The sequence below is a fragment of the Stegastes partitus genome, unplaced genomic scaffold (genome assembly GCF_000690725.1).
Source record: "Stegastes partitus isolate 25-593 unplaced genomic scaffold, Stegastes_partitus-1.0.2 Scaffold797, whole genome shotgun sequence".
NCBI classification, from domain to species: Eukaryota; Metazoa; Chordata; class Actinopteri; family Pomacentridae; genus Stegastes; species Stegastes partitus.
Genome location: NW_007578528.1, coordinates 233,694 through 244,529, shown reverse-complemented (window position 1 = coordinate 244,529; position 10,836 = coordinate 233,694). Strand labels below are relative to the sequence as shown.

Below are 10,836 nucleotides of genomic sequence, written 5' to 3'. Positions count from 1 at the left end.
GAGCTGCAGCTACACCCCGGTGTCCTCCGTGGAGGTGACCGGCTGTTTACATCCAGGAAGGATGCACTGACAAGCCCCAAATAAAGCACAGACACCTGAGGCAGTACAGCCAAATGTTTTATTCGTGTCAGCCTGCATGAAAACAAACAGTCTAGTTCTTGTAGCCTCTGCTGGCTCTGCGGCCGCGAGCTCTCTCAAACTTCCTGCCCTTGGAGCGAACGTAGGGCCTGGAAAAGACAAAAAATAGTGTTAAACTCAATATTACAGCAACACACACACAACATGAAACGGATTCTTTCATGCAGACAGTCCACTACGGACGCCAATAATTAGATGTTTGGTCTCTGAAATATCAGAAAATATTGAGAAATGTGGATGAACATCCCTCAAAGACGTTCAGTTTAGTGTCACAGAGGAAAGAAAGCAGAAAATATTTATACTGAAGAAGCTGAAATCCCTCAGTTTAGACGTTTTTTTGTCAAGAAATGACTCAAACTGATCAATCGATTATAAAAACAGCTGATTAATTGATCAGGCAAACGGACTCTACTGCTGATCAGTTCAGACAAGAAGGGTTTTAGGATTTTTAGGAAATGTTTTGGCTGCGATACAAAGTCAGACTTACATATAATAAATATAATAAAGGTTTTTACTACAAAGCTTACAGTAAATATATGTATTTGGAAGTCACGTATTGATTTGTGTATTTTTTTGCAAACATAAAGGAGTGATATTAGAAAACGGCTGCAATAAAGGATTTTGAAAAATTATTTTCTGGATTAGTTTGGTTTAAAAAATGTCAGAAAAAAAAGACAAAAGTCCAGAAGCTGGTCTGTAAAAACATTTGGCTCCAACATGAGACAAGAAGTTTGAAGTCACCAAAGTTTGGATTTCTGTTCTGGAAATTAAAGCAATTAAAGTTTAATGAGTGAACAACTAACCAGCTTATGTAAACACAAAACTCACAAAAAAACAGTCAAGTTTTGAAGTAATATTTGTTAATATTTTGCCATTAAGTGCATTTCAGATGATTTTATAAAACCTTTCTACAGCCTGAGCTTCATAATCTAATAATGAAACTTTCACAAACATCCGTTCGGCTCCATCAGAGGATTTCTAGTCCTGAAAACTCGGCGGCCTTTTTTTAGTAGATGACAAATTCCAAGCCCGCTGGCAGAGTGTTTGTGAGGCAGGAAGTGTGTGAATGAAGCCTTTCACAGCGACGTATTTACGCCATCCTGTGAATCACAATCGCACCGCGTCCACACACCCTGCGTCACGCTCGCACTTCAAATACCTGGAAGGTCTGGAATTCAATGCATCATCTCAGGAGCAGGTTTTGTAACCTCACAAACAGCCACATGTGCACCCACAGCAGCAGTCTGTGGGCTTCAGCGCCACCCAGAGGCCACGGTTCAGACTGCAGCCGACTACAAACACCTTTCTGAGCTCCATGAATGCAGCAGTTTGGGGCTAAAGGCAGATTTACACCAACAAAAACCATTTCTGCTCTTTAATCTCTCTGAACTGCTCCTTTAAAAGAGATTAATTAACGAGCAATCTAGTTAACTAGTTGTGTTAATAATTAGTCAGACAGAAGCTCCATGTTGAAAGGAAATGACTGGATCCTGCTAGAAATAGCTTCTTTGCACAACAAAGTTCATTTCAGTCATGTTAGAATATCAGCCTGTGTGTGGTACTGACGATCAGAGGGAGTGTCCTGGATGTTGAGCATTCAGCCTCATTAATAAGAGCCAAAACAATGAAATGATCAGATGTCAGCTGTTAAATTAACTTGCAAATGTTTTGATAACTGATTAAAAACGCTCTACGTTCTGATTGCAGCTTCTTCAGTGTGAATATTTTCTGGTTTCTTGTCTTTGTGACAGTAGACTGATGCACATTTCTTAATATTTTCTGACATTTTACAGACGAAACAACTGAATTCATCTAGAAAATAATCAACAGATTGATGATAAAAATAATCCGTTACAGTCCCGTCCACCTCCAACAGGACCGTCGCTGTGGTCTGTTGGTGGTTTTTAGCACGAATTCAAGAGAAGCTACATTTAAATCCATTTATTCAGCCTCTTTAGGGCAACAGCTCACAATTATATTTGCTATTTTCTATTATTTTGTCCTCAGAATGTGAGAGGACAGTGAAAATGTTTCAAAACCAAAAAAAGACTTGTTTTGTTCAACCACAGGTTTTTGGTATTTTACAGACCAAACTATTAAAAGAACAATCGAGAAAATATTTGTTATATTTAAACCCTAAAACCTTTACTTATGTGTGATAACTTTAAGGTGAAACGCTGATTAAAATGAAGAGACATAAATACACCACGTTCACCTGCTTTTAAATGCTTTGACAAAAGGTTCTGGTTGAGGTTCTGTCAGTAACAGTCTGATACCAACAAGTCATCAGTAAGCTGCAGGAGCCCCTTTTTAAAGTAACCCAGACCAACAATCCTCATTTCTGGTCTACGCTGTACCCAACAGACTAATCAGCTTGTTGTGGCGTTAAATCAGTCGTGTACGTACTTGGTGTGGCTGTGAGGAGTTCCAGGAGCCTTTCCAAAGTGCCTGTACACCTCTCTGCCTTTACGGGGTCCTGGAGAAGAAAATAACACGACAGGTTAAAAACAGAACCCTCATCAGGTCCAGGCTAAAGATGGCGTCTCCCATTCAAACACACGTTTTAAAGTCAGGCTGCAGTTTGTTGTGACGCCTCATTCAGGATGAGAACTGTCCTCATTCTCTACTATGTGACTGAATCTACAGCAGCAGTCTGACAGAATATCATCTTCTCTGATTTAAGGCCTCTAGAGGTTTGTTTTCTTATAACTATTAAAATGACACTGGGTTTGTCAACACGAGCAGAAACACTCAACAGTCAGATCTGGCAGCAGAACGTCATCAGCTGTTGGGATGTCGTCGACCCAAAACAGATTCTCCGTCAGCAATTAAACCAAACGAGGCAACGATTTGTCTTAACCGTTTAAATCAGCAGCACAAAGTTCTGGAAAGTCCGATCTGAACTGATCCAAACCTGAACACTATTCTAGACGCCTGTTGCACCAGATGAGAAAAGTTCTACAGCGTGACAACTTTTTATTTTTCTAAACAGATTCCCTCCTCCATAAAATCTGAACTACTTCCTCAAGATTCCTTCCACTCACAAAGTGTTATTCAAATGTAAATATCTCCATAAGTTTCCAATATCATGGCAGTAAAAGTGAGGCTTGAACCAAACAGTGTAAAAAAACAGGAAGAAAAAAGAACATCAGCTGAAGTTACAGATGGTATTTTTAACCTTCATTGAGCACAAAGGATGAAGTGATTTACTGAAAACTGGCCCAACACATGTATAACTACAAACACAGCAAAACGTACACGTGGTTATTGGTACTGTTTGGCTAATTCTTCTAATTCAGGGGGGTCCAATCCTGGTCCTGGAGGGCCACAGTCCTGCATGTTTTAGATGTGTCCCTCTTCCAACACACCTGATTAAAACAATCAGCTCATCATCAAGCTCTGCAGAAGCCTGATAACGATCCTGATCATTTGGATCAGGTGTGTTGGAAGAGGGACACATCTAAAACATGCAGGACTGTGGCCCTCCAGGACCAGGATTGGACCCCCCTGTTCTAATTACACCCAAGTTATCCTGGATTAATGTCGAGTAAAAGCAGAAGTGAGCTGCAGACGTCTTAATGACGGCGTAACTCAGATCATTCACCTGAGCTGAAGCCATGATACGATAAAAACCTGTTTAATTCAGATATTCTAACGTACGGGATTAAAAAACGAGTCGATATTTGATCTCTTGGTTCTGCAAACAACCTGCTAAAGATAAAAAAACGTGGCAGGAGGACTGTGGCTATCCACCAGCAGCCTGTTTCCTGTGGTTCTGATGATCCTACTGATCATGAAGCAGCGTGTTCGGTTACCTGACAGCAGCACCGTGCCGTGTCCTTTGGGTGAAGTCAGAGCCAGCTGGTCGAAGGTCATCACCTGACCTCCTGCCTTCAGGATGCGGCGGCGGGCGCCGTCGGTGACCCTCAGAGCGCAGATCTGTGGGGCAACAAACGGGACGTCAGGACCAACGGTGCCGTCAGTACGCAGCCATACGTGGAGAGAAACGTTCATAGACAGGCCTCTACCTTGAGCTTGGGGATATCCTGAATCCTGACATCATCGGTGACGGTTCCCACGACAACAGCGATTCTGTTCTCACGGCCGGGAAGCTTCATCTTACGGATCTAGTTAGTAGAAAACACAAATTAGGTTCAGCAACAACAAGGATCAACTGTCTCACCAGACAGAACTTAATGCAACTCGCTGGCGTCTGGAACACGACGTGAACACGACGGCAACGTTTAGTTTGAACCCAAATTATATGTCTGTAAATTAAACTTTTTAAAAAATGGCATCAATGTTGAGAAGCAACAAAACTAACCAGAGCCAAACAAGAAGACACACAAACCCAGATAGATGCAAAAACCAGAACCTTCAGAAAGCAAAACAGACACAAACCAATGATTCACAGATACTCAAAAGAAAAAAGCTCAATCAGGGCTCTTTTCCATTGGATCTGAGTTCTGTATACCTCATTGCACACATGTCTGTGCACCATTTTCTGCAGTCACATGACATCAGAAATGTGGCGGTCGGAGCCAAATCCACAAAATTGAACAAACTGACAGAAAAACACAAATCTACACATCATTGGACGGATGAACAATGACTGCGGCTGCACAGTATCTAAGATCTGGGTCATCCAGGTGACTCTGTCCCTGACCGCGGTGGAAACAAGCCGGACCAAGCATCCAGGACATTTAACATGTTTGTACTCTTAAACTCTTCATCACGGCACCTAAACGTTGTGAAGCAGAAACGGCAACCAGCTGAGCTCCGGGAAACACCTGGCTACGTATGCAAAGTGTGTAGCAACAGTCAAGCTTCAGTGTTGGTTCTTAGACTTCTTATTCCTGCCTTTAAACTCACACGTGAGGATTTAATATGACTGTACTTCCTGTGCTACATTCTAGTATATTATATGGAGCTTATGTTTCCAGCAGGCATTACACTTAAGTCTGTCATTTTAACCAACCAGTTTAGCTTCTGGACGTGTCAAATGCCAGATATGACCGTCACAATATATTTACATTCTATGCAGCTCCAAGCAGACGGACATCGTTTCCAGTTTAAATGCAGACGCTGACCAAATGAAAACTGTCAAAACAGGCGTCTAGAAGAGGACATGCTTCGTACTACCGCTGGCTAAAACAATCAAACTACGCAGTAGTTTATAGTCGCGGCCGAGGTGATGGAAAGGAGACTGACCAGGCGGGAGACGGAGATGGGCGGCCTGTTGGTCCTGCTCATGAACAGCCTCCTCAGGACGACCTTGTTGAAGGGAGCATTGGAGCGACGGGCCAGGAACCTGTACAGCTGAGAAAAACACCGGGACCGTCAGAAAACAACTCAAACTACCAAAATAGTAGAAATGTTCACTGCTCCTCGTGTTCTTCCTGCACGGTGTGAACACCACCTACCTTGACCAGGAGCCTCAGGTAGATGTCCTGGCTCTTTGGCTCCTTCCTGTGCACCTTACGGTCCTTGTTGTGTCTGATGTCGACTCCCTGGAACAGAACCAGACTCGTGTGTTAGTCCATCAACACCTTTAAAGCTTCATTTGTCTACCTCACACCATATAACACAGTGAACTACACTGATCACATCTCTGGCCTCTAAGCTTCATTACTAAGCCTGGCAGCGTACACTGAGAGCAAATGCTGCTAAACCCCAGTTAACGTGACAATGAGATGAATTTACACCAGTTAAACTACACCTCGTCCACATCAGCAGCCCAACATGGAGCAGCGGCCGGTACACACGTTGACACTACAGCTAGCTGCTAACTCCAGCGGTGCAGCTAACCAGCTAACAGGGTCGGTTCAGGCCACATTTCACATTTAGAAACACAGGAGAAACGCAAACGGCGATTTAAACACAATATTCCGCATTTTAGAACCTTTAAAGCGGATTTCAAGTCAAGGCTTGAGCGGCTAACTGCTCAGCCCCACCGCGGCTCTACAGAGGGAAAGCTAATGTGAAATATATGGTTAAACAACACGAAATCAAGACCTGACTGTATCGTAAAATATGTTTAAAGCACGTAAATGTTTTCACTAAGATTGTGAGATGGTTTAATTCAGAGGATGACCGCGGATTCTCAGGCTATCGTGTTTTAAAAATTCAGCTAGCGGCACCTACCATCTTGGACTCAGAGCGAAAAGGGAAAAGGAAGAGCCGAGGTCTCGCGATAAGCTGTGCGCTCAAATCTCGGCGCCCTGATTGGTCACTGAGCATGCGCTTCCTGCCCGGAGGAAGTGAGAACAGTAAAGATGGCGCCTCTAGCGGTGAAGGGCGGTGCTTATTTATGTCGTTTTTATTTGAACTACATGTTTGAGCGAAATGTATAAAAACAGGCAAAAATCCCAGCCCTGAATTATTCACAATCCTTACAGATATAGATCTTTAGTACATTTTTATTTGCCTAAAAGGTTTATTCAGACTAAAAGTGACATAAACAAATGACAAAATAGAACAATATCTGTGTTTTTTTTATTATTATTTATTTTGGACATGATAGTAAAAACGAAAAATAAACATAGAAATGTCTTGCTGGGTTTTGTTTCTTGTTTAGGTCATTTTCCATCCAGAAAAGACCTGTTGAGACCTGAGGATGAATAATCTTAAACGGTATTTTGTTCTCTAGACGCTACATTGTCCTGTCTAGTAATTAACAGTAAAACTTTAATTCCCTCCTTTCAGCATGTATACGTAAAATATTAAGAAAAAAATATTTTGTTTGATTTTTGCTTTTTTATTGGAGGAAAACATGCCATTAAAGGGACAATAAAAATACAGCCATGGGTCCCACTGAGATTAATATTAGAGTATAACTATTACTACTAATATAAATATATGTTAACTATGTTCGCTAAACGATGAAATTCTATAATACACACACACACACAGTGTGTTTATTGAATAATGAATGCAAAATGTCGTTTTCACAATTTTCAGACAATATGTGTTATTTCTTTTTTTTTTTTAAAGAAGTTTGTTGAAAATGAATGAGACGAATGTAAAAATGTAAACAAAAACTTTATTGGCACCAAAATAAACGGAAACAAGTTGTTCCATCATCAGCAGGATTCAGTTCAACACTGTTTGTGGTTCACATTTGCAGGTATGTTGTTGTTTTAATCAACAACAAAACACAAACAAAAAAAACCAATAAGTCGGGTCTATCTCTGAAATAAAAAACACTGTTAATTCATTACTGAGAGGAAACACAGTTTAGAATCATTGGATATTTAATTGGTAATGTACTCAGTTCAGGGCTGCAGGTGTCTCAGTGGTTAGCACCGTGGCCTCACAGCTGGAAGGTCGCCGGTTCACGTCCCGGTGGGGACACCCGGGATCTTCCTGCGTGGAGTCTCCATGTTCTCCCCGTGCAGCGTGGGTTCTCTCCGGGTTCTCCGGCTTCCTCCCACAGTCCACAAACATGCTGAGGTTAATTGGTGATTGTAAACTGTCCGTAGGTGTGAATGTGAGTGTGCTTGGTTGTCTGTCTCTAAGTGTAGCCCTGTGATAGACTGGTTACCTGTCCAGGTGAACCTGCCTTCACCCTGAGTCAACTGGGATAGGCTCCAGCCCCCCACCACCCTAGTGAGGATTAAGGTGTAGAGATGATGGATGATGTACTCAGTTCTGTTGTTTAATGTATATGAACTAAATCAAGTCATAAATCTTTCCTGATGTTATCGACTGAAAGCTCCGGTCTAGAACCTGTCTGGTCTAGAACCTGTCTGGTCTAGAACCTGTCTGGTCTAGAACCTGTCGTCGTGCTATGAAGGACCCAGGACAGGTTCTATTTCCTCCCTGCTTGTCATGGATCTGCAGAGTTTCAGGTTCAGTCCTGTTTGTGGTCTCGCTGCTGTCTGAGGTGACACAGGAAGATGGTGAACGTCAGAGCGACGCCTCCCAGAAACACAGTTCGAGCCACCGGAGGGACGAAGGTGAAGTTTATCGCCTGAGACGAAGTGGAGAAAAAAAAACCCAAAACATGTCACTTTAAACGTCTGAATGTGTGAATGTGCAGCGAAAAGACGAAGATCTCACCTGCATGGTCGACCAGTACACCACTCCGGTCTAAAGACAAACAGATAAAACTATTATTATTATTAGAGTCCGAGCACTACAGTGCAAGGACCATAATAATAATAATCACAACGGTTACAATAGGGTCCTTGCACTGGAGTGCTCAGACCCCAATAAAACAGTCACTTTATGGTCACATAGTGGAGGGAAAAAATGTATTTTTACTTTTTTCTACTTGTTGTCTGGAATTTAACTAAACAAGAAAATCTAATCTAATAACAGTTTAAAATTATTTATCACTTTCAGTGCTTTACATATATATTTAAAACAACAATATGTGATAATGACATAAATCTGTAAAATAATGACTTTAACAAAAATTCAGGTAAATGAAGCAAAACAGTGTAATTTTACACTCAAATGTTATAAATGAAGACATGAGCGTTTATAAAAACACAGATTTGTACAGAAGCACCTTATAAGACGTCCAGAACTTCTGCCTCCAGTCCTCCAGCAGGTCGTCTTTGTTCTCCAGGAAACTTAAACCTGAAATGAAGTGAAGTGATGTGAGAGCTGGAGGAGTTTAACGTGATTAATTAGTGCATTTACAGTTAACTCAGAGTTTAATCTGAGCTTTTAGTGGAGGCGGCAGATCAAGACCAAAGAATCCACGATTTAACATTCAGTTTATGATGAAGAAAAATCAACAACACGTGGATATTTACTTTAAAAAAATATTGAATTTAGCATACAACTGTAGTCATTGTCATTAGGGACCCAACTATCCATCCATCATCTCTACACCTTCATCCTCACCAGGGTCATGGGGGGCGGAGTCTATCCCAGCTGACTCAGGGTGAAGGCAGGTTCACCTGGACAGGTAACCAGTCTATCACAGGGCTACACTTAGAGACAGACAACCAAGCACACTCACATTCACACCTACGGACAATTTACAATCACCAATTAACCTCAGCATGTTTCTGGACTGTGGGAGGAAGCCGGAGAACCCGGAGAGAACCCACGCTGCACGGGGAGAACATGGAGACTCCACGCAGGAAGATCCCGGGTGTCCTCACCGGGACGTGAACCGGCAACCTTCTAGCTGTGAGGCTACTAGATGCTAAACACCGCGCTTGAATATTCAGATTTTTTGGAACCATTTCTGATTAAAATCTATAAAACATGGATGATTCTAAAGATTTTTTTAAATTCTAAAACAGCTGCCACTAAATTTTGATGCCAGAACCATCATGGGCCAAACTTCAAAGTGGTTCTGTGACATTCTGGGCTGTTGGTTGGACCACTTTGCCACCAACTCGTCCACAAACACTGATCAGAAAAACATCAAACTCAACTTTGGGTTTGTTGCTCTGCTTTGGCACTGAGCCCCTCATCAGACCTGAGCATCACCGTTAAACATGACCAGCAGAGTCCCTGACAGACTCACCGATGTAAAAGGCGCTGATGGTGAGCGGCGCCGCCACCAGCTGGTCCAGAACCACCTTCCCTGCCACCGCCTTCAGGCCGCCGCCCGGCAGCAGCCTCTCCAGCCCTCCCAGCCACTGGTAGTTGAAGTTGGCGTGGAAGCAGAAGCCGACAGTGGCCACCCGGGCCGTCTGAGTCCAGTCCACGGTAGCCGGTTCCTCCGAGCCAGGGTTCTGACCCAGAACCCTCTGCTGGAAGAGGTCGGCCGAGGCGAACAGCGCCGTGTAGCCCAGGACGTTGCTGATGTACGGGTGGGCTTTGAACGCAGCCCAGACCCGGTTCATGGTGCTGGATGTGATCAGAGGAGAGTAAAACTGAATTAACATAAAGTTCTGCAGCTCTGTGGAAACAGAACATGAAGGAGTCTCAGTTGGGCTGAAAGATCAGAACAGAACTTTTAGGATCTTTTTTTCCAGAATCTGGAGCAAACTGTTCATTTTTGGAGAATATTTCAGTCAAACATCAGAACAAAGTGATTTTGAGGACATTAAAGCTTCATTTAGTTTTTTTCCAACAGAGCTGCACATGACCCGTGATCATCAGATCAACCCGACTGCTCCCTTCCTTCTCCAGCTAACAGATGGTGTTACTTGGTGATGTTTTAAACACGGCGTCCAAACCTGTCTGCAGGTCTGAAGGTTTAATGGACGAACCTGCAACAAGAAGTTTTCATTTTCCGGCTGAGAAACGCTCCAAAATAAACCTTTAACATCAGCTGATATTCAGGAAATCAACAGTAACACGAATCACTCAGTAAAGCTGCTTCACATCTTTTTTCTAAACTCTGCAGTGTCCCGGTACCGGTCAGACCCACCTCTCTCTGGGATTCTTCTCCTCTTCAGGCTCCAAACAGACTGATTTCAGCTCGGTTCTGCTGGACGAGGAGAGCCTCCGGAGGTCTTTTCTCGGGTCAAAGTTCTGCTGCTCGTCAGGGAACGTGAGATAAAAAGTTTATCAGCCGGCTGGAGAGGAATCTGAGAAAACAGCACATGTGAAGGAGCGAGCGGGTCAGACAGAACTCCTGCTGCTGAGCTGGTACAGACTAAACTATAGATACTGAATTTACTGCAGGTTTAATGATTGAAGTGGAGAAATGAGGCCTGTGCTCACACACAAGGTGATTTATTGGACCTCTGACACCGTATGAAAGAGCTTGTTGCTCTAATATCT

General features: G+C 42.9%; 2 protein-coding genes across 2 annotated transcripts; both read right to left on the bottom strand.

Moving 5' to 3' along the window:
- Nucleotides 1-99: 99 nt before the first annotated feature.
- Nucleotides 100-6,363, bottom strand: rpl18 (ribosomal protein L18). The gene is made up of 7 exons (XM_008292243.1): nt 6,283-6,363; nt 5,562-5,648; nt 5,350-5,457; nt 4,167-4,265; nt 3,954-4,077; nt 2,545-2,614; nt 100-227 (listed from the first exon to the last, which is right to left on the bottom strand). The coding sequence occupies exons 1-7, from the start codon at nt 6,283-6,285 to the stop codon at nt 152-154; spliced, it is 567 nt and encodes a 188-aa protein (XP_008290465.1). The 5' UTR covers nt 6,286-6,363; the 3' UTR covers nt 100-151.
- A 1,627-nt stretch (nt 6,364-7,990) lies between these two features.
- On the bottom strand, nt 7,991-9,950 carry LOC103364941 (mpv17-like protein). Its single transcript, XM_008292242.1, has 4 exons — nt 9,629-9,950; nt 8,654-8,724; nt 8,200-8,229; nt 7,991-8,110 (listed from the first exon to the last, which is right to left on the bottom strand). The coding sequence occupies exons 1-4, from the start codon at nt 9,948-9,950 to the stop codon at nt 7,991-7,993; spliced, it is 543 nt and encodes a 180-aa protein (XP_008290464.1).
- Between the last annotated feature and the right edge of the window lie 886 nt (nt 9,951-10,836).